Source organism: Manis javanica, chromosome 7, assembly GCF_040802235.1.
Source record: "Manis javanica isolate MJ-LG chromosome 7, MJ_LKY, whole genome shotgun sequence".
NCBI classification, from domain to species: Eukaryota; Metazoa; Chordata; class Mammalia; order Pholidota; family Manidae; genus Manis; species Manis javanica.
This window is the reverse complement of record NC_133162.1, coordinates 46,573,580-46,597,658: the sequence shown is the minus strand read 5'-3', so window position 1 is coordinate 46,597,658 and position 24,079 is coordinate 46,573,580. Positions and strand designations below refer to the sequence as shown.

Genomic DNA, 24,079 nt, shown 5'->3' with positions numbered 1-24,079 from the left:
CACTCATCTGAGGAGTATAGGAACAAAGGAAAAACTGAAGGAACAAAACAGCAGCAGAATTACAGAACCCAAAAATGGACTAACAGGTACCAAAGGGAAAGGAACTGGGGAGGATGGGTGGGCAGGGAGGGATAAGGGGGGGGAAGAAGAAGGGGGGTATTAAGATTAGCATGCATGGGGGGGAGGGAGAAAGGGGAGGGTGGGCTGCACAACACAGAGAGGACAAGTAGTGACTCTACCACATTTTGCTAAGCTGATGGACAGTAACCGTAATGTGGTTGTTAGGGGGGACCTGATATAGGGGAGAGCATAGTAAACATAGTATTCTTCAGGTAAGTGTAGATTAAAAATTTAAAAAAAAAAAAGAAAGAAAGAAAGAAAAGGGGGATTACTCCTTAACAGGATAAAACTATTGGTAAATCAAAGATCAACGCATGCTTTAAATATCCTTAATGTTGATCACTTAAAGGGTGTCAGATGATCAGCTATGGAGGTACTCTTTTCTGATAATATTCCTTTCTCTTAATTAAAAAAAAAAAAAGCAGTTACTGTGTGCTGACCTCCAATGAGTTCTGCACAGTGGTATAGAGGGCATGTCAAAGTGTGGGCAAAGGGTCTGTTTGTTTCTACGCAGAAGATCAAGGCCTAGCTTGGATACCCAGAAAATGAACTAAGATACGATATGAGGAGGAGCTTCCGGCATCAGCACTCTCTGGAGGACTCGTGCCGGGGGATGATCATCAAAAAGCCTCCACAGGGATCCGGACGATGCTGCGGTTGTGGCTGCATCCAGCCCACCGTCTCCTGGACTTGCCATAAGAAGGAGGAGGGAGATGTCTAGGCTGGCATGTGCATACAGTGAGACAACGAATTTGACTGGATCTGTACTGTTGGAACTCAACCAGGAGTTGGGAGGGGTGCAAGTTGTAGCACCCCAAAATCTCATGACTATAGACTATCTATGGTTAAAAGAACATATGGGATGTGAACAGATCCCAGAAATGGGCTGCTTTAATTTGTCTGATGGTTCAAGTACAGTTGGACAATATCCATCATATCATAGATAAATTTTCACAAATGCCTAGGGTGCCTAAATGGTTTTCTTGGCTTCACTGGAGATGGCTGGTAATTATAGATTTGCTTTGTTTATGTCACCGTATTCCTATTATGTTAATATGTGTGTGCAAATTAGTTAGTAGTTTAAAACCTATACATACTTAAGGTACTATACAAGAAGATATGTCAAAGAAATAATCAATCCTCCCAAGTTTCCTTCATATGCTACATCTATAGCTTTTCTTCTTCCTTCCTAATTACAAACCTTAAATAGAATTCGTGCCTCATATCGAATTTACCGAGTATCATAATTCCTCCAGGTGGTAAAGATACCTCGAGACAAGTGCTGGGCATAGAAGCCACAGGGCATAAATCTGCAAAGAAGTAAAAAGCTAACCTTTGCAAACAATATGGCTTCTCTCTCACTTACCAACTTTACATTTCCCTGTATGGCCCCGGAAGATGACTGGTTAGCCAGAGACGGGTAAGATTCCTCAAGGGAGGAACAACCTAAAGGCACAGTCGCAGGGGGGCCATCAGGTGAGAATTTGGGGATCAACAGAGGTGAGGCTCAGAACCTCACCCCCCCTGCTTTGAGAGAAATCTTCTGCATCCGTGGATGTCTTGCTGCCCTTGTCTAGCCTGGATTAATACTTAGTCCATAGGCACACACCTGATCATCTGATCATCTATATTTGCCTTCTTACAGCACTAAACTATGTTTTCTACCTTTATCTTGCATCTACCTACCACTTCAGCATTTTATTAAAAATAAAAATAATAATAATAATAGGAGAAATGGGGGATCAACATATAAATCAAGTACAAAAATCAAATGAATATTCATATTTGACCTGATGGTTTATAGGTCATATTGCATGATCAAAACCGAAAGTTTCTGTGATGAATGCCCTTGTACTGTTCACCATGTAAGAATTTATTCACTCTGTAAGAATTCGTTCACCATGTAAGAACTTGTTCGTTATGCTTCAGAAGATTGGAGACTGACGAGAATTAGGCTTGAGATGGATTAATGATTGTACATTGAGCATTGACCCCCCTATACTGAATTTTATTGTTGTTAACAACCATTTGATCAATAAATATGAGAGATGCCCTCTCAAAAAAAAAAAAAAAAAAAAAAAAAGACCTACTTACTATACCAAGGGCTATCCCTACTACCTCAGGTATCACCTCCAATTGTCTCCAGTCCTGGGGTGGGGCCCAGTCCTCTAGGAGGCAAGCCACCTGACCACATACCCACTGGGTGACAATCTACTGTCTCCCCATTCACAGAGGCAGCCCGCTGAAGTACCCCTCCCATAAGGGCAGCCTGTCTTTTTCCTTGGTCAACAGTGAACCCTGCCAACTTTCACCAGTTGTCTTGCCAATGGCCCGGGCAAGTTCACTATGGATTCAATGTGACCAAAGAAATTGACAGCAAAACGTTCTTTGGGGTGAAAGGGTTTATTACCCGGCTTGTTCTCCTGGCGGTAGATGGAGCACTAGTGTCTCTGCCTCCACCCAGAGCACTGGGCTGAGCTCTCTATATAGCACAATAGTAGCTTATTACCTAAAGGTGTGGAAGCAGTAGCCTAGCATCAGGCCAGTTACATCATCAGGTGGTTTAAGTTCAGTGAGCATCCTGGCCATAGGAACCCCAAGTTCCCCACATTGACCTTAATTACTTGGCTTAAGTACTGTTTGTCAGGTTTCTCTACTGTGAAGTTACTCTTTTCCTCCCCTTTCCATACTGTACTCTTTGGAAGGAAGTAACTATGCACAGCCCACACACTTCAGGAGGCAGGTATCTACATAAATTATTTGGAATATTCTGCATGGGAGATTTGTCTTTACTCCCCCATTTATTTACTTGTTCAATTATTTATTTTGTCAATATGGGTTAATGGATGTTTATTTTACACTTTGGTTTATAACCCAATAATACCGTATATTATTGCTCAAATTGATGTAACTTTGGTTATTGTGAGCTCTTCGGTTGGCTATTGTGTCCCTTTGACATATCCCTATCACTTTGGTGTTTGTTTTAGCATTTCTTTATTATCTGGCACTATAAGATGCTCCAGGCTCATCTGATATACCCCCAGCTCTATAATCAGACATTTCTTCAAAGGAACTCCGATTCCTTCTCTTTCTTTGTAGAATGATGCTAGAAACCAAGATCTGAGCAGTAGGTATGCCTACTGCTACTGGGTATCATTCAAGGGTCTCTCAGATGACAGAGCAAGGAAATAAATATGAGTACACTGACCTATGTACATACACATATCTACAAACTTATATATACCTATGTCTGTCTATCCAACTGTATCTACATTAAGCTAATCATGAGTTTATACTGATGTCTTCAACTCCAATCCAGTAACATGGATCATTCTAGCCTTCTCCCTTTGCTTGCCAGTAACTTGCCATTCCAAAAGTGAGAACCTACCTCCTGCCATCCACCTTCTATTGACTTAATTGTCTAATCCCAGTATATATGTACAGTGGTTTCAGAATTATTAAGCCATGCTGCTGGGGGAAACAGCATTATCAGCCAGAGTACTGTGCTAGTATAGTTCTTTTCGCTTTTATCTGTGCTGACTCCACTCATTTCCAGAGTTATTGAGGTCAACATCTTTCCCTTCATCCCATTCAGGGAGGCGATTTCATACATTTGTTAATACAGTTAAATCCTTCTGTCAGCCTGCATTGCACCCATGATCTCCTAAATATTTTCTTAAGTTCACATACATTAAATTCTTCTTTGTGCTATAAAGTTCTTTGGTTTTTTTCAGATGTATTTTGTCATATATTCACTGTTAGAACATCACACAGAATAGTTTCTCTATCCTAAAAATGCCCCTATGCTTCACTTAGTCCTGACAACCATTGGTATTTTTACTGTCTCTGTAGTTTTGCCTTTGCCATATCTGAGACCATTTGGTTTTACTAGAGAAAAAAACTGGATCCCCAACTCCTCCCAGTGAGGGAGGAAAAGGAGGTACACAGATTGATATCTGCTAGTGGAAACTAGACAGAAAAAAGTGATTTGGGGTCTCATTGTTTGGCTTGAGGGTTTCACTTGGTGGCCCCATTTTCAGTCTTTTGCCTCACTCCCACTTCCCATTTTGCCTGATGGTCCCAAGTTCAGACGCTGTTGGGGTCAGTCTCTCCAGGGAGTAAGTGCCTAGTCTCCTGTAGGGATTGCATTGGGTGGTCACTCATTCCTTTAGGTGGAGGGGCACATCTGGGGCCTAACTGTCTTTTTATATAGATTTCAGCAGTCTCTCATTTTTGGTTCTATGTTTTCCCTCCTACTTTCCTGAGGTATCAGCGTCTCTCATTCTTGAGCATTTCTAGAATTACAAAAACCATTGCTCATTTCTTAGCAGAATCACTCTCTGCAAGCACCTAGGTTTCTGTGTTTCCTCTGCTCAGCTATTCTCTATCAGCTTCCTTTCTTCCAAAATTATGTTAATATCTTTTAATAATCACTATTTATTTCTCTTTGTCCTGGTGGGGTTCTACCACTTTTAATCAGAAGCCGCATTTACTTTTGGAAGTTTGCTATTTTGTGCCATTGAGATTGTGATTACTCTGAAAAGTTTTAAAAGCCATATGAATTGCATTTGCTTATATGACTTATCTCTCCTTGATGTGTATTTTGCAAATATAGCTCTTAATGTACAGTTGTGATTAAAAAGATTGTGTGCAATTGATCTCTTCATGAGCAACCCCTGTCTTCTCTTAAGCCAGGAATAAACCTTTAAAAAAATGATTGATGGAATTCTTTTGAAACTTGCTGATGTTAGCATTTCTGCTTCACTCGCAGTTGCTCCCATGGGGACACCATAGTAACTGTAACTACTGGCAGGGTTTGAAAGTTCCTGCAATGACTTTCTTCTGTGGAAGTTTGCTCTCTCACACATACTGACTCACTCTTTTACAGCAAGTGGAATACCAGCAGGTCAGACTGATTTATATTATGGACAACTTAAATTTGGGCTTACCATTAAAAAGAATATGGGACAGAATTCAAGATGTATTTTCTTTAGTAACAAGAATAAAATATTTATAAAATTCCTAATTGTTCCTATAGTTCCAGTAAATAGACCTAGTATCTTCTAATGGTTTGTGCTTATATTTTATGAATGTACTGAAAGGGCTGCATGCATTTTCTTATCCTAAGGGACCAAATGGGAAGAGATGAAATAGCGGTTTTAAGGAGTCCCTAGCCAGGTGAAGGCTTAAAGAGATGCTTTTAGTGTGCCCACTGAGAGCCGCCTAGCTTCTTTTATGATCTCATTTGCTTTCATTTTCAAAATACCACTGAGGTGGCTATGAGCCCTTTATAGATATGAATTTAGAGCCTTTGCCTTCAGTGGGAGCAGAGCCAACGTGGGAACCCAAGGCCTGTGCACTTTCCATTGTGCTGTGTGGGGCTTTGGGCCAGTTATCGCCTGAGCTTTGCCTTGAGGTTGGTAAGAGGCAGTATAGCACAGGCACTTAAATATTTATTCCACCATGTACCATTTGGCCTCTGTGCCTCAGTTTCTTCATCTGTGAAATGGAGAATAACGGTTGCTGTGGGAATTAATATTGTAAAACATCTAGTAAACACTATGTAAATGTTTACTAAATAAATGGGTAAATTCTATTGGACTTCTAGTCCTCCTACCCTGCTTAGTACTTAAAGGATGGCAGATACTCTCTTTGGGCCTTGCCATGAGGGAGAGCTCTATGGAAACAGATGTGGGTAGAGGTGAGAGAGTTTCCTTTCTTACACGGATGATTTGGGCCAGATGGGTAATACAATTTAATTAAAAATGTCACTTAGCAGTGCCAAACCTCAAATGGGTGTTCTTAAGCAAAATCTAAGTGCTTAAAGGACTTACACCCAGATATCCTTGAATAGCTACATAGAACCTTAATGCAAGTGAAAGATTCCAAGGACTGGACTGGAATAATGTAATTATTTTTGTCTTTATTCTATAAAGTGAGGGGGCTGAGCTAGATGACTCCAAATGCATGTGATCTTTATAATCCTTAAGCTTCTTGGTTTAGTCGGCTAACCCACACCTGGAATGTAGGTACCAAAGTGCTTAGATTAAAAATGTAATGATGTAACAGATGAAAATCCTCTGGTGTCATTTGCCTGTTTAAAATTTCAAAGGCTGCCTCTCTGGTGCACACAACCATGAGAGTGCAGAGACCTTTGGTTATGGCTCTGTGTGCCTTTGTCCACTGGCCATTGTAACCTCTTATCCCTTTCGTGAATAAATCAATGTCAGTTGGTGCCATACTACACTACAGAGGTCACTTTTTCAGTGGAAGAATTAGGACAAGTATGGTTATCACTTGTGACCTGCCCCGGGATGTTATTCTTGGCTGGTGTAGTCTCAGACACAGCATGCCAGTTTCGGAATGCCAACAATTCCACATGGTTTGGAGAACGGAAGAGTTTCAACAACTGAAGGTTAACCTTTGTTTGCTTGTGTAATAGATAAAGTAAAAGAGCTAAAAAGAAAGTTCATAGTCTGAAGAGTAAACAGACCGAAAAGGATGGGGTTTCTCAATCTGGGAGATGATGTTTTTACATCAGTCTGAGAAAAGTATCTGGAGTCATTTTAATCAAGCATGGCGTGCTTCCAGCAGCTCACCCACATGATGGATAGGTGAGGAGTGCTGACTGGGAAATCCATGACTTCTGAAGAGGTAGCTGATGAAGGTTCTCTCACCAGACAATTGTTTGGCAATCATTTTGATTAATGAGATTGTGTGATTGCAAAGCAAACAAAGCTGAGGCTGCTAAGCTGACCAGGGCAACATTTTCTTCCCCCTTGTACTGAATAGCAGGTGCCATGTAGGAATAAGAAACATTGACGTGCTCAGCAGACGTTCAGTAACTTCTGGTCAGTTGCTAATTTTAGGAAGCATTTGATTAGCATTTGGGAAGGTATGGCCAGGAATTTTTTTCGTTTGCCATTTTCGTCCCCTGGGGAGACTGTGTTGAAGTGATACCTCTGTATTTTGTTTTCCAAGTAGGTGGAATTCTTCACAGTAACCAGCACAGTGCTGCTGCTATTAATCGTTATCAGTTGAGGGTCATGTGTGGAGAAAGATGGAAAGCAATATTATGTTTGTTATTAACATTTAAAAAAAAGCTGGGCCCTGGAGTCAAACTCCTGGGTTTGATTCCTCAACTGTACCATTTACAAACTTTGTGATTTTGACTAAATCACTTAACTTTTCTGGGCCTCAGTTTTCTTGTCTATAAAATGGGAATAGTAAGTGCTCCATCCATGTTAGCTGCTGTTGTTGACACCAAGTCTGCTGCTGTTCCTGATTTCTTCACTGGAGGAGTGTGAGGCGTATTGTAGACATGTGTTGGCACTCTCTGGGTCCTTCTCACATCAAATGTGATGACTGAGTAAGTGAGTAAACCAAATATCTTAGTGGTATGACACATTTCCCATCTGGAACTTCAGTTTTTTTGTGCAGCAGCAACTTCCCAATGGGTACTGATGACTTCAGTTCATTCTTTCCTATGGTTGTTTTTTCCTGGGTCATTTCTGTGAAATCAAGGTTTAAGAGATCTTAGCTAACAGATTTATGATCTGTCATAAATGTAGGAATTTAGCTCGACGTTCTTGATATCTTCCTAACTTGGGCAATGTTTGGTCTTAATTAAGACTGTACTAGTGGAGCAGGGAGTCAGGAGGTATAGCCCTGGGTTGAGAAGAAAAGGACTACAGAGAAAGGCCTGAGACTGGACATTTGCAGAGCAGCCCAGTCAGTTGGAAGTTGGCTTTGTTTAATGCCCAACTTCTCGGAAAATTTTCCTCAGCTGAGTGGGCTTGGTAGAGTGCTGGCTTGAGAGTGTTGCTTAGCAACGAGATCTTGTGGCGCTGGGTTTTCAAAGAGTCAGCCTGTCCCAGCCTCCCCTCCATCGATCCTCAGCTACTATCCCTGGCCTCCATTAGATTATCAAGTGTGAGCTGGAGGGAGGGACCAGAGCAGGGGCGAAGTTTAATCATTGAACTGAGCAGCCTGGAAGTATTTAATCTGCAGCACCAGTTTTCCCAGAGGCCTCCAGCCTGAGCTGGAAGTGGGCAGCACTCTGAGACGTGGGAGTAACCACTGCACAGAAATCTCTGCCCATCTCAGGAGAAACCAAACAGGAGAAAATGTTTGCAGTACACTTGATGGCATTTTATTTCACCAAGCTGAAGGAGGATCAGATCAAGAAGGTAAGGATTCTCACAAAGCTGAGGGATACGTGGTTCATTTTTCAATGACAGAACTAACTGATACTGTGCTGACATCTGAAAGGATTTAAAAGAGCTTATTAGAAGAGATACAGGGAGCACAGGACCAATAAAAACTCATAGAAGAGGCATCTCCCACAGGCTGAGCATTACACATTCTCCTGAGCCTTGCATTTCACTCAGCAGATATTGGATGGAAAAACGATGAGGAGACTGTCTTTAGAAAGCTGGAAGATAATTGTGTTTGATGTAAGGGATGTTTCATGGGGGAGAAGCTGCAAAGGAGAGGAGAGTCACTTTCAGAGAAATTTTGAGAACTTCTACAATAATTTACATGATTCTTCATGTGATTGATATAATATAAACATGGGTACCAAGAGGGATGTGAGTTTTAACATACAATGATAGAAATATTTGTTTTTTTGCATGTGCTGTTTACCAATGATATGCTATTAATTGTGTGCGTTTTTTTGCTACTTTGCCCAAGAAATCTGTCAGTGAAATTCATGCCAAGGTGGGCTGCTTAAAAGTTGCCACCGGCGTTCTCCTGGGCATCCTGGAAGGAGCCCAGCCTGCCGCTCTAGCCACATCAGCTGCCAGTGGCCAGGCTGTGGGCATACCAGCACCCCTCAATTTACAGATAACAGAAGTCCCCCCAACAGGCAGCCTCAGCCCAGATCACCCAGGTAAATAAGGTGGAGTGAGGATTAAACCCAAACCTCTGACTCCTCCACTAGCGCTCTTTCCATTGTGCATGATACCTTCTGGCTTTTCAGACTGAGAGAAAGGAAGCATGGTCCCTTATAGCCCTCATGTGCTTAGTGGGGTAAACTCCCACTAAATTCTGTTCACTAGAGGGTTGGGTAAGAGGTTATAGCAAATCTTAAAATATTATATTTCATCAGATTTAAGCTGTCTTAGTTTTATTTGTTGTGTTCATGGAGCCCTCTCCTGGTTTCTTAAAGCCCTTTGTAGCACTGCTTAAGTATTCACTTTTTGTTATTACCTGTTTAGTAGAGAGGCAAGCTGCCTTGAGTCTCTCCAGCCCTCAGAGGGGAGTCTTTGGAAACTCACACCTGCAGTTCTGCAAATCAGTTTTATTTCTTGGGCCCCTTTGTGGTGGCAAACCTTCTGTGAATCCTCCGGATCAGGTGGGACATGTTTGTCCATCAGCCCCAGTGTACACTCAGGAGGCAGGATATGCCGCTTCCACTGATCTGTTCCAGGTCCTTCTGGGAGGAGGGCCAGCCTTTGTCAAGGCCTGGAGTTGACCTTCCCTCTCCTGGGGAGGCAAGAAAGCTCTGGAGAGTGAGCTGAGCAGGGGTAGTCAGGAGCACTTTGGCCACCGCAAGCAGGTGACACAACAAGTGTCTGGGGGAGTGTGGGACTCTGTTAATGGGTTGCTGGGGTGCGTCACAGGGTCTGAGCACAATGGCTCATTGGCTTCTCCACATGATGAAAACACACCTGGTCAAAAGGCACCGGCTCGCTCTCTAGGCTCAGGCAGCCAGTCCCCTTGTTAGTTTCTCTGCTTCCTGCCTCCAGAGTTGCCAAGATCCTGGGTCATACTTGCCTGTGAGGGTTGCTATTCAGACCCTGGAATAATTTTTAAAAATCTCCCAGTACCAACTTTAAAACAAAAACAAAACAAAATAACACAGAAAGAAAGATGGGAGAGAAGGAGAAAGGAAAGAAGAAAAAGGAAAACTACTTCATAGCTTCTTTTCCAATTCAATATATTGACATTATTTGACCTATTGATAACACTGGACTGGGTCTGGTCACTCACCTGCAGATTCTTCACTCATAAAAGGACTGGTTAGGTTTTCAGTATGTACTTTTTACAGTTTAGTGTGTCAACATTACAAAATCCCACCCTTCTCATAAACACTGTCAACATTGGTCATGTGGAAGCCCTTGTAGTCTTTTTTCATGGTGTATGTTTTTATAGTTATTTTGTACATACAGTTATCAATCTTGTGGCCTTCACCTATTGTTAGAATATAACCACTTATGTATGTTTCCCCATTTCTTCATAATGATCATTTTTATATCTTCCCAGTGTTCACTCAACTTGGATATGCCACAATTTAACCTTTTCCCTCTTGGACATTCAGCTATTTTCAAAAATATTTTTTAGCAATTAGGATATTTATATGATAAACATTGGTTTATATTTAATGTTCTCCATCTCTGAAATTATTTCCTAAGGATAGATTCCCCAGAAGGGAAATCACTGGGCCCAAGAGTTGAACCTTTTTATGACTCTCAATTCATTACCCCAGACCTTTGGACTGAGGGATCTCTGAAGTCTCTTCCAGCTGCCCCATTCTGTCATTCAGCGGCTCTGAGCTTACATGTTTTAATTTGTTCTTCCTATGTTAAACATGCTGCTTGTTGGCTCTTTTGTTGAGAAAACACCCCATGTTATGGTCTGTGAGTTGCTCTAATAAGTGGGCTTGATTTTCTGCAACTCAAGTACCCTTCCTTAATGCAGGCCCCAAATTACCCATTTGCATTTAAAATTTAGCTTTTTTGTCCCAACATATGTTTCATTCTTCCCTTCTAGCTACTATACCAGGTGCTGTTAGAAGATACAAAGAATAAACAAGAAACTGTTGCTAAATTGACATTCTTTTTGTCACAACTTGTTGAAACAGCAGGGGCAGTAACCCAGCGCCCTCAATGACTTGTTAATCTGCAGCCAGCAAGTGAGCTCAACAGAGCTCAACTCACAGCCGTTACTTACATAGAAGGGAGGACACTATGGATCTGCCTGGAGAACTTCTTTATGCTCTGGGGCTCAGTGAAACTGAGCAGTAGGTTCAGAGGTGCTGTGTGAGGGGCCTTGGGGTGAAAAAACAAATTTAGTTCCTTCCTGTAGTACACAGCCTTCCCCAAAAGCCCCGATGACTTGGTCACGTCCCTTGTGTCAGTTTTCTCTGCGTGTTTGGCTGTGCCAACCAATTAGTTATAAATAGGCTCAGGGTGAACAGGAAGCCCTTAATCAAGCATGACCTGGTTCCGTCCTATCTTCTCAAATACACTGACAGCCCAATTATCCATTTTTTATTAATGGCTCTCTGATGGTTTTCTGGCTTTTATCTGGCCCCCAAGTTCCTGGAGCCATGGGCCAATTCACTGGCTTGGGTCTCTGTACTGGCCCCAGACTGAGCTGGGATACCCACCCTCTTAGCCTAGCTAATGGCTGGGCCCCTATCCTATGGTAAATGCCATGTGGCCGCTGCACTTTCGGTAGAATTTGTCTGTTGGGCTTGTGGGTCCTGCGTGAAGCCGTGAAGCAAAACCAGGCTGTGGGGTAAGGAGTGGGGAATCTGCATTTTAGTCCCAGGGTAGTCTCTTACCTACGGCTATCCTAATGCTGCTTAATGGTGCTGAGCCTGGGGTCTGCATCACTCAATCAGGGGCAATTATTTTGGCCTTGCCTGCTGCCTCAAAGGGATGTCGTGGTGATTAGATGAGATGACTACATGAAAGCACTTTAGATTTAAGTGTGGGAGAGCAATTCCTTTTGAAATGTGCCAGGTACAAGTTTCCTTGTGAGCTGGATGGGTAGAAAGTAGCAGTTTTATGCAGGGGTGCCAAGTACAGGGTACCAATGCCACTGTCCCTCTAGTCCCCATTGATAATCCATTCCAGTGAGCTCTGGAAATCCAGGCTGCCACCACCAAATGATTAGCATTAGCCTGGGGGAGGAAGCTGCCATTTGTGGTGTGGCATTACCTTCAAGTGGACTGAGCACAGCCATAGTGATTTTTATAACATCTCTCCTCTGGGGCAGCAGTCCTTTGTCTAAATTTCCTGGTTACTGTTGTGACATCTGCTCATTTCTAAAAGCAATTTGAGATGGCTTTAAAAATTAGACTTCATCTTAATTAGAACAACCTCAGTGAAGAACAAAATGGAAATGTAAAGGTCTATATTTTAGAGATTGCAGTTGGTAACTGAACTTACTCCAAGCTTCCTAGAAGCCTGTAAACAAATGGATAAATGTAGTCATCATTAAATAAAAGAGAGCTCCCCTGTTTAGAAATTTAAAGTTCAAGCTATAGCCAGTCTTCCAGCGGAGAGGCAGGGGGACAATGGTGAGGGCCCTAAACTGGGAGTTACAAACCCTGAATCCTTCTTAGTCATTGCTCCTCCATTGTCCATTAGAAAAATGGGGGATCATTTCTTCCTTGGAGCTTACCCTGCAGAGGAATAAATCCCCATCTCCCCAGCCTTCCATTGCTTTCTGTTCTCTCAACTCCCCACCTTGTCCCCAGCTTGATGAGGAGTCAGGCAAGGAATCTTTGGGAATTCACATCGTGAAGCTCTCCCCAGTCAGGAATGCAGCTTCCCAGTGGGAGGGGGAATGGACAGTCTCTCCTGGAGGGCAAGCACCCCAGCAGCCAGCCCCGGTCACCCCAGCATCTGTTCCAGGTGGACAGGTTCCTGTATGACATGCGGCTCTCCGATGAGACCCTTTTGGACATCATGGCTCGGTTCCAGGCAGAAATGCAGAAGGGCCTGGGGAAGGACACCAACCCCACAGCCTCAGTGAAGATGCTGCCCACCTTTGTCAGAGCTATCCCAGACGGCTCAGGTGAGTGGGCTGGGGGCTGCGAAGAAACTTGATTCCCTGGTTCCCTCTTAGCTCATGGGTACCTGGAGTTTGCTTCTGTGCCCTGGCTTGTCTCTCCAGCCCTCTCTGCACCTCCCCTCCTCCCCACCCCCTCTGCAATCCCTGACTTTCTATGCTTCAGTTATACTTGATATCACCAGTTGTGAATTGTTCAAATGCACCTTGCTTTCCTGACTTGGCCCCACACATTCTGTTCCCTCTCCTGCTGGAACTTCCCAGCACTCTTCCCCTTGTGAACACCAATTTAGCTTTCAGTCTTAGTGCAGAGATCATTGCCTCCATTCGGGAAACTTTCCCATGTGGGGTTAGTGTTTGTCAAAGCACCTGTCCCTCTGCTGTGGGGACCAACCCTCCTTGAGGGCAGGGTCTGTGTCTTCTTCACCACAGAGTTCTGAGCACCGAGATAGTGCCTGATGCACACTAGGCCCTAAAATGTTTGTTGAATGGGTAATAAATGGCATTTCACTTTCAGGTATCTAGATTCTGGGCTATACATAGTAAATAATGGAAGACAGCATGATATAATTGAAAGAATATTAAATGATAATTCAAGAAATCTAGGTTCTAGGTAAAGCTCTGTTTTCCTCAGTGACTTTTGGTGAAATGTTTAGTCTTTGTTTCTCTATCTGTAAAATGAGAGTTGGCTTAAGCATCAGTTTCCTATTGCTGCTGTAATAAATTACCACAAATATAGCATTAAAACAACATAAATTTATTCTCTTACAACTATGGAGGTCAGAAGTCTGACATGGGTCTCACTGGGATATAATCAAGGTGTCAGCAGGCCTGGGTTCCTTCTGGAGGCTCTAGGGGAAGATATGTTTCCTTGCCTTTCCCAGCTTTTAGAGGCCTCCTGCATTCTTTGATTCATGCCCCTTTCCGTCTCCAAGCAGCAGTGTAACATCTTCAGATCTCTCTCTGACTCTGTCCCTTCTGCCTCCTTCTTCTACATTTAAAGACCCTGTGATTACATTTGCTCCACTCAGATAATCCAGGATAATACACCAACCTCATGGTCAATTGAAGAGCAATTTTGATTTCATCTTCAACCTCAATTTCCCCTTGACATGTAGCTTAACGTATCCACAGACTCAGGGATTAGGATATGGACATCTTTGGGGGGCCATTATTTTGCTTACGACAGCCTAGGGAGCTCAAGAGAGAAAGGAGTTTCTATGCAACTCCTTTCTCAGCCTCTGGGCAATGCCATAGGAGGGAAAGGAACTGGTATCTACCAGGTACCCCCTGTGGTCATGGGGTGCCAAGGGCTCACTGTCCCACACAATCCCCCTAAGAATCCTACGTATAACTGTTATTCCCAGGTCAGAGGAGAACACCAAAGGTTGAGGGTCTCCCCCAGTGTCAGGATCCCAGTGCTCCAACCGAGCTCCAGTGGGGGTTTTGCTCTGGGGCTCTTGGAGCAGGGAATAAAGTTCGGGGAGCTCTCACAGGTACTTGATTGTATCAGCTGGGTTTTAGGCCCTTCTGGGACAATACCTGGATCAATAGCTTGGCTCTGCGGTTTGAGAGGCCCCTGGGCCCTGTGATGGGAAAGGCTTGTTTTCTGACTGGTGAGTGTGTAGGGTGGGCAGGGTACCTACCATCCTGGGGGAACGAAAGCTTTGGAGAGAGATGTCCTGCTCTGAGGTCTCTGCTTGGTTCCTGACACTGCCCTGTGGGAGCGCCCAGGGGACTGTGCTCCTTGCTGGCTCATCAGGGTCATTCAGAGGAAGTGCCTGAGTCCCAGGGCTTGTGGGGTGGAGGGGGTGGGGAGGCGGGAGTGGCACCAGGGCGAAGTCCTGCTGGCTTCCTGTGCTGCTCCTCCTCCTGCAGAGGTGTGTCCCAGAAGCAAGGGAAGTGGCCTCTGATGGTCTAGAGGCTGTGGGACGAATGTGTCTTCCTGGCCCAGCTGCTTCAGGAAGGTTTGGGAAAGAAACTGACCAAGTGTTAGAAACTCCCTCCTCTTCAGGCAAGGAGACACCACCACTTTTCCTCAGTCTCCCTGGAGCCTCTCATCACACAGTGAACCTCCCAGTTATCCTGTTAACAGGGAGGTTCCTGGGCCCAGAGTCCCTATAGAACCAGGTGGCCTTGGTAAGTCGTAGGACCACTGCACCCCTGTCTTCATCAGGAAAAGGGCTGTGGCCAGTTTGTCCTGCCCCGTTATTAGGATCAGATAAGGTCATGTGGAAGGAATGCTTTAATATCGCCAAAATGTCTCAAGTCCTCCAGAGCTCCTGTGAGCTGGTGGTGTAATTTCCTGATTACTAACAAACAAAACCAAATTCCACTAATCCCTCTGGGGCTCCATGTCAGAAATGTATGCCGTTTTCAGAGAAATCCTTCTGTGTTCACCTACTCTCAGTAGTCTCCCCTCCTTTGCTCTGAACCGATCTGAGATGGGGTAGCCTGTTTGAGCCTTCGTTACCTCCTAGCCTTTCAGTCAGGGAGCTGCAATGGCCTGTTCTCACCAAACGCCTTAGAAGTGTTGTCTGTGCCTTCTCCTCTGCCGGTCTCAAAGGAAGGGGCTGGAAGTGCCCACCACGCGCTTGTGAAGGTGACTGCGGTTCTGTGAGCACAACCCCAGCTGCCTCTCTTCCTGGCCTCTGTCTCCTAGCAGCCTTGTAGGCCTCTTGGAGGGTGAGTCGTGGGGCTGCTCGAGGGGAGCCCCAAGGCGGTTGGCTGACAGACGCAGGGGTCTGCACTAGGACAAGGGTCCCATTCTTGCCTGTACATAAGACTCACTGGGGGCAGTTCCTAAACTTATGGCTTCCCAGTCTTCTCTCACTGGAGATTTGAATCTCCAGGAATTTTACACGTTTAATTTTTGTATGCTGCGCTATACACATTTCAATTGCAGTAGTATTAACTATAGCCACCATGCTGTACGTTACATCCCTGTGATAGGAAGTCATAATAATCTTAATTGATGTAAAGACCCTGATGGCCCCATGGCCACTGTTGCCTTCTTCTGGTCGGGTCCTCCTTACTCCAGAATCAAGTGAGTCTTTTCTCTGGGGTCAAAGTCACAGAAAGGATCACACCACCTGGTTTCCGTGAAATAGTGTCATGAGTCACCATTGGAGCAAGGTGATTGCAGCAATAACAGCACTGGCAGCTGGAGGAAGGAGTGAGTCCATGCCGACCCTACACTGGGTCCTGCATATCACCTCCGATCTGGATTGCAGCACAGAACCTCCACTTTTATTGAAATTCCCTAGTTGGTACTAGAGGCATTTCCCCAAAATCTCACTCAAATCTTGGCACTCCCTTGCTTAAAATCTATGGCCTACTCTCCCTTTCTGGCTCTTTGGGGTGGAGCTGCTTTCCCAAGCCTTCCAAATTCAGCCTGAGACTACCTGCCAGCCTCATTCTGTCAAACCTCCCAGAGACCCTCCCCTCCCACCCAAGCTCATTCCTTTCCGAGACCCGGCTCTCCCCTGCCCAGCTGCTGGACTCCCTCTCATTCTTCTACTCTCAGCTTTGTACTGCCCCCGCAGGGGTGCTAACTCCTGCTCTGATTTAGATACTGCTCCCTCTGCTTTCCCCCCATCAGAACACTTGCCCTACTGTATAGAAATGGCTTACTTAACTTACCTGTATTTCTTTCATTTTTGCATCCCTAGTACCTGGCACATTACTTGGTAGAGCCAGTTCCCAGTAAATGTTTGTACATGGATTGTGTGATCTACCCTACCTGCTACTCAACAAGATAGCACCTGTTGAAAGCATTGCTTGTTTGGTACAGCATGATGCTAATGAAAGTTGCACAGGATTCTGTCCCTGGCTTCCCTCCTGAGTAAGAAATGGCTCCATCAAGCTGATCTAGGGAGATAAGAATCTCACTTTCCAGATATCTCCACAAAATCAAAAGATCAGCTGTCTGTAAATGAGGACTCTAACCTATTCTTGCTCTAACTGTGGCCCTCAGACCTGCACAGCAGTACCTGGGGGCTTGGTTAGAAATGCAAACTCTCAGGCCCCACTTCCACTGAATTACAGTCTGCATGTTAACAAAACTCTTGGAAGACTGACATGCACACTGAAGTTTGAGGAGCCATTGGGAGGGCCTGACTCTATAGCTCTTTGGTTGCCAGGAATGAGAAACCCAGCTGAGCCAGGTGGAGAGCAGAGGTTTGTTGTTCATGGACACATAACCAAAAAGGAGACACATGGGATCTCCTGGGCAGGAACTGTGGTACATTCAGTTCCTCGGGGACCTGGGATTCAAGAGTTTTCCTCCATGGTTTTAGCCTGCATACATGTAGACACCTTGGCTACCAGTTGACCACTGATTTTTTGAGATGCTCCCATTTCAGTTTTTACCACCTACTAGCAATTTCCCTCTGTGTTTTATTTCACATCCCACAAGGAGTGAATCTGAATGGCCACCTAGTCCCTTAGATCCATGCAGCTGTGCCTAGAGTCACATGGTACAAAACAAGCATACTTGGGTGACCAGAATTGTGGGCATGGAGCTTCAGTTACATGTGCCTTGGGAATATATCATGAAGCCTGCCTGGTACATGCAGCCACTTTCAGGTACAAAGACTTGTTGGTTCAAAGGTTTGCATACCTGAGTTTCCATCACACATCTCAGGCTGATGCTGAAGACCCTGGCAGGGGTCCTGGCAGGAATTCTGTCTGGATCCTGAATTGGGGTTATTAGAGTGGACTGCCTTGCTCCAATGTGTGTGTCATCTTCACCTTTTTGTTAATTGCAACTGTCTTGCACTGGGCTGGGCTGTGTTACATTCTCCTTTTGAGAGGCTTTGGCTCAAAATATTGAGCATCCTTGACTCCTGAAGGGCCATCATTTGATCCCTAACTCCCTTCCCTCCTGGAGCATTTGCCTGCGAGACTGAGGCCTCTGTGGGGTTGATTTCTCTTCCCTGCACTCCCTACTGCCTTTTCTTTAGTGTCTTACTTCATTTTCCCCATGCTTGGAGTATCAAATTTCTTTTCCTGGTTGTGGCATACTAGAATAGGCTCCACCCTAAGGGCCCATTTCCAATACCGCCCACCTGAAGTGGGTTCATATTTGCCTTCTCCAAATGAACACCTTTATTCCCTATAGCATGGCCCCGTGGGCAGGGTTCTGGCTGCAGAGTCAGGCAGATGTTGGTCACACCCTAGATGTGCCCCTTTCTGGGAGGGTTCAGATCAATGGCTCTACTTCTGCAGTCTCAGCAAGTGGGCATAATAAAACCTAGCTCATGGAGTGGTTGTGAGACTTAGTGACATTCATTACATCTCCAAGTTTAATATAGAGCTTGCCACAAAGCAGACACTCAACGAAAGATAACATTTGTTTGTTTTTAAATAGAAAATGGGGAGTTTCTGTCCTTGGATCTTGGAGGATCCAAGTTTCGAGTCTTGAAGGTACAAGTCTCTGAAGAGGGGAAACGAAACGTCCAGATGGAGAGTCATTTCTACCCAACACCCAATGAAATTATCCGAGGGAACGGCTCAGAGGTACCCGGGCAGGGGCTCTGTGAAGTGGTGGGAAGGCCTTGACATCAAGTTTACAAGTGGCCAGGCCTTAGCCCAATGTCCTGTGCTTTCTCTTCTCTGCAGCTGTTTGAATACGTAGCTGACTGTCTGGCAGATTTCATGAAGACCAAAGAGTTGATGCATAAGAAATTGCCCCTTGGCCTCACCTTTTCTTTTCCCTGCAGGCAGACTAAATTGGAAGAGGTAAGGCCGGTGCCAGAGAGGGAAGAAGCCATATAGGATTTGGGGTTTGGGGCTGGAGAATATGGGCATGTGCAAGAGGCAGCCAGGGAACAGGAGCAATCAGCAGGAGTTTTTTTTTTCTTTGACCTTTTTCTAAACGATGAGGAGGAAATGTGACACAGAATTTGTTAGTGCAGCTGCCTTGATTTTATGTGAACATGGGCACAGCCTAGGGGACACAGAATGGTTTTCACCCTTTGACTTAGTGGTTCTCAGACCTTGGCTGCATCAGAATCCCCTGGAGGGCTTGTTGAACACCTGGGCCCCACTCTGAGGTTTCTTAACCAGTGGATGCTTAGATTTGCATTTCTAATAGATGAGGGAAATGAGGATGCTGCGGGTCTCAGGACTACACTTAACTCTGCTGACATTGCTGACTAGAGTAAGAGTGGGACGCTCAGGGAATCTCACCTTTGGAGGAGGATGGAGTTGGGGTCACTGGAGTGACAGTGCTGTTGAGTAAGTAGACACCACACCTGGCACGCACAGTCTCAGCTGTGCCACTAGGCAGCTGGGTCTCTGGTAACTCATCTCTGTGCTTCAGATGCTCAATTTGTAAACAGGGAGAAGTCAAAGCCTATCTTATGTAAATCTGTGAAAATAAATAAGGGCCACATGAAAGGACAATGGGCTTCCTGGGGCTGGGGTGTTATGGTCAAGAGTCAGGTGCCCCGAGACTACACCTGTCTGGGGTGGTGGCCCATGACCTCCTACTGCACACACTGATCATGACGCCCAGCTGACAGTCAATTCAGGGACCCCTTTGGGATGTTTACTACTGTTGGCTTGAGCCACCTTGGTGTGGGGTAGTGGAAAGGGAATGGGAGTTTTTGCATCTCCTAAGTCCTGGCTTTGAATCATGGATCCGAACAAGTGATTTGGGGCAAGTTGCTTAACTTGTTGAGCTCCTTATTTTCTCATTTGTAAAATAGGAATAATCAGAGCTACTTGCTGGGCTGACAGAAAACTTAGAAAAAACATCTGTAACATGCCCAGCGTTGTGCCCACTCATCAATGATATTCCCCTATGTGACTTGTCTCTTCTTTGGCTTTTGTTCCTTGTCTCCCAATTCAACAGATGTTTCTGGAAGGTGGACTCTGTTTTACAGTGTTATTCCTTTCCACCCCTAGGGTCCTAGCACAATATCCTGTATTAATCGGTGCTTGATAACTGTCTGACAACTGAAAGATGCAATCAATCATTTACTTGATTCCACTGAATGGAAATTTTCCATCATCTATCCATACAGGGGATGGGCTGAGGTTTACTTTGTCATTATTTTATAAAGAAAGGATTGGGAAAAAATAGTATTAAGTTTTCAGAGAATGTTAGCAGAGGCCAGATGGAGCTCTTCTCTGATATGTTATCATCCTTCCTGGCTGGAAGAGCCAAGGCCCTTGGATTCAGCAGAGGAAGTGGGAGGAGGAGTTGGGAATCAGACCTCACCAGACGGTTAAACACCTTTTATTCAAACTCAGGAACAGAAACCCTAGGAAGAAGGATGGAAATTCTCAAGCTCTGTGGGAGTTACTTTGACTTTGAGAACCAAACTTGTATATTCTTTATGGTGAATGTATGGTTTGTCCATCCAAGATTATGGCATTTATCTAAGCAAATACCCATCAGCATCCTTCTATAAAAACAACAGCAGCAACAACAATAATAGTAATTGCACTGCACCATCTTAGACTCTGCTGAACTCTTTATGGATATTATTAAAATCCCAACAGCAATCATATGATGTAGATATGATTCTTTCCATTTTATGTTTGATGAAAACTGCAAGCTCAGAGAGGTTGAGACTTGTCCAAGGCCACACAGCCAAGAGTGCAAAGCTCACACCTCATTGCCTTTTTGGGAAGACACAGCTTTAGAACTGTGTTTGAAATGTCAGCAGGTGCCTGAAAGCACCTTGACCTACTTTGCATCATATCCCCAAAGCATTTTCAGGTAACCTTTAAACTAGGGAAGGGTACTTGCTTCTACTGAGGTAGGGAGAAATGCTTTCTCTCATCAAAGGTTAGTTGAATTACTTTTATTCCACAAAATTCCTCTCAAACTGCCCCTTTTAGTGAAGTCTAAACTTTGGTAGAAAAGTTTCAACAACAAGGAAGTGCATTAGTAATTACTGAGTGTAGGCACAGCTGTTTAACTATGGTTCTGTTGCGAATGTCGCTTTGGTGACACTGACAGAAGGGCCCTTGGAGACGACGGCATCTGATAGCCATATATGTGCAGGCAGGAGGTGGGGAGGTGAAGCTGTCATGAGGAGCTTAGGCCAAGGGGCTTCTTTGGGAAACTAAGAAGTAAATAAAGAAGATAAGGGCACGGGAATTAGAGGGGGAATAATGGCGCATTATGGTGGTGGTTTTGTTGTACCTTTAAATGGGGGAACACACAGTCTTAGCCAAAGAGAAGTTTCTTTGTGCGTTTCTGATAATGTAATTATAATACTTCTTCAAAGTAGGAGGGGAAAAAAAAAACGAAGAGAAGAGGGTAGGAATTGAAAAGTTTAGAGAAGAAAATAGAAATCACCTTTAATCTCGGCCTTCAGAGACCCCTCTCTCCAACAGGTCCCACATTGTTCCTAGCCCTTTTTGGGGGCACCACCCTACAGTCTCCCAATCCTCTCTATTCCTTGAAGCAGGGATTATCACAGTCCCTGAAGGCAGAAATCAGGGAAAGGTACCGCTAGGCGGCGCTGTAGGGCAGGGAAAACACCAGGTCGCTCCTGGGGATTCAGACACCTGCGTCCAGTTGGGCTCTGTCCTTCCCTTACTGTGAGACCGAGAGCAATTTATTTTTTCTCTAAATCTCAGCTTGTTTACCCATAAATTGAGGGGATTAAGGGAAGTGTGGTCAAGGAGTTTGGGATCCAGGGGCTCAACTGCTCTACATTTTGTAGCCTTTGGCAAATCTCTTAATCTCTAAATTTTCTTCAGTTTGAAACATTCTATGATTATTTGCTATTTTAGATATGAAACTCTTGGGAAACACCGATTTTGAGCAAATAATGATAGTAATGCAAATGAGAGCCATTTTTCTTAATTGAAATTAAGTTCCCGAGGGAGTCCTACAAGGTAGCACCATGTTAGTTCTGTTTTGTGGACCTGCAAACCATGAGTTCTGCAAACATAATATGTATCTACCACCTGCCAGGTGTTTCCGTCATAGCATTCCTGTGATTGAGGTGGGGAAGTGACTTTTCCATTTTACAGATGAATAAACTGAGGCTCAGAGCAGTTAAATGACTTGTCCAATGTCTTGTGACTTCAAGTGCTCTGACTCTTCAACAATTGTTCTTTCTACCACAATGCTTCAGACTGCTCAGCTGAGAGTCAGAAAGGTAATTGAAGGTTTTGGAAAAGGGCCCAAAGAAGTGTTGAAAGAATTGGGGTATAGAAAGGCCATGTGGATACACTTTAAGCATGAAACTTCTGTAGCTCATTTTTCAGAACTGATGCCTTCTTCATTTTAACTGGATCTGAAATTTTCCCCCAGGGGGTACTGCTTTCATGGACGAAGAAATTTAAAGCACGGGGAGTTCAGGACACAGATGTAGTGAAATGTCTGACCAAAGCTATGAAAAAGCACCAGGTGAGGCTGTCACCTTAGCATGGGGAGTCTCCCGGTCCCAGCCCCTTTCTCTTGGGGTGTGTGTGGGGGGACCTTGTACCGCATCTGCCCCAGAAGGAAAATGAGAGAAGGAGGTGATCTTAGGAAAGATCTCACTGTGGTACCAACACATCCACTCTGGATAAACTTGCTGGTGAGCATTGGCATGTGGAGCTTGTCCCAGTCCCTGTTCAAAGGTGGCCCTGCACCTCCCTGGGACCTCCCCAGCTGCCAGCCCCCTTAGGGTGAGGCTTGCTTAGGCCAGATGCTGTGTGTATGCTCCAGCCCACCTCTCCTCCCTGAGTTTAAATGTTCACTTTCCAGTCTGGCTCTTTATTCCACTTTCTACTCTTTATTCATTGACTATCTGCATTTGTTGAATAAAGTTTACAATAATTTAAATCACTGCACAAACAAGGCATGCTCCTTGTTGAGCTGAAAAGTATACAAATAAACCCGCATTACTTTTTACCCTGAAAGAGTAAAGTTTTGATGTATACCTTTCCAACCCTTTTTTTCTTTAAAGCTGCAGTTGTATCCTGTGATTCATAGCCTGTATTTTTCCCTTATTGTTTTAATTGTACTTTAAAATGTTCTCCCAAGCCCTGGGGAAGCATGGTGCAATAACCCAGACTCCCTTGTGAGAGCGGGGAAGCCAGACGGGAAATCCATGGTGATGCTCCTGGAGAGGACTTGACAGAGGCTGGTTACGACGCCCCTGTGGGTGAGGACTTCGGTGTTTTCTCCTGGAAATGCCATTCCTCCCCGGATAAACACACTTTTTTCCGGGTCCCTCAAACAAGGGTTGGAGTCCTGGTGGTCTGTTTCATATTTCCCTGCACAGAGGCCTTTTTACCCATAAGGCATGGGTCCCACTCTTCAGCTCCCAGCTGCTCTTTCTCTCTCCTAGATTCGCGAACCTTAACAAAATTCTTGATTCTTCTGGGCAGGCCCAGTAGGCAGGATCTAGTGATTGTCTCAGTCACCTTCACTTTCTTTCTTTTTTTGCTTCCTCCATGGGGAAAGATGAAGGAATAACGCCTCCTAAACACCCACTGATGCTCTCTGGGACTTATGTTGCAGCAGGACATAGACGTGGACATCCTGGCCCTGGTCAATGACACGGTAGGCACCATGATGACGTGCGCCTACGACGACCCCTGCTGTGAAGTTGGTGTCATCATTGGTAATTCAGCTTGACTTGCTTTTGGGGGTTGGGAAGAAGGGGCTGATTTGGAGCTTAGTTTCAGCAAAGTGAATAAATTCTGTGCACAGGGTATTGGCACTTTCTACTTAGGAGAAGCAACATACGGAGATGGAATAGTTACACGTGCATGCATTCATTCATTCCGTAAATGTTTACTGAGGGCCTGTTGGGTGTCAGGCCCTGTGCTGTGCATTAGGTTCTCAGAAGAAAGTTAACACTCAGAAGTTCTGTACTCATGGAGCTTTCAGTGGGGAGGTAGGTGAAAGGTCAAAAAAGGCCCAAACAAATAATATGATTCAGGTGGTGGTTAGTGTGATAAAATAAAGCAGGATAATGTGACTGACAGTGAGAGTGGCAGGGTGGTCTGGCAGGCCTCTCTGAGGGGTGACAATGGAGCAGGGACCTCAGTGACAGGGAGGAGGGGGGAAAGAAGAGAGCAAGATAAAGAGAATCTCTGGCAAAGGAAAGAGGAAACCTATGGTTTCTGTGATGGGAATAAGTCTGGGGAGCTTAGGGAACCCTGAAAGGCTGAGTCAAAATGAGTGAAG

The 24,079-nt window shown here is 44.7% G+C and overlaps 1 protein-coding gene across 3 annotated transcripts in view; it reads left to right on the top strand.

Moving 5' to 3' along the window:
* Positions 1-7,985: 7,985 nt before the first annotated feature.
* Positions 7,986-24,079, top strand: part of HKDC1 (hexokinase domain containing 1) — a 49,542-nt gene continuing 33,448 nt past the window's right edge. Inside the window, exons 1-6 of one of the 3 annotated variants that reach the window (XM_037002503.2) lie at positions 7,986-8,309; positions 12,771-12,933; positions 18,299-18,447; positions 18,550-18,669; positions 22,211-22,306; positions 23,411-23,510. In XM_037002503.2, the coding sequence (XP_036858398.2) occupies positions 8,247-8,309; positions 12,771-12,933; positions 18,299-18,447; positions 18,550-18,669; positions 22,211-22,306; positions 23,411-23,510 (691 nt within the window). In that variant the 5' untranslated portion in view covers positions 7,986-8,246. Of the gene's footprint in view, positions 8,310-8,895; positions 9,014-12,770; positions 12,934-18,298; positions 18,448-18,549; positions 18,670-22,210; positions 22,307-23,407; positions 23,511-24,079 lie in introns of those variants that run through there. The other 2 variants (XM_073240935.1, XM_073240937.1) reach the window with 2 other exon arrangements.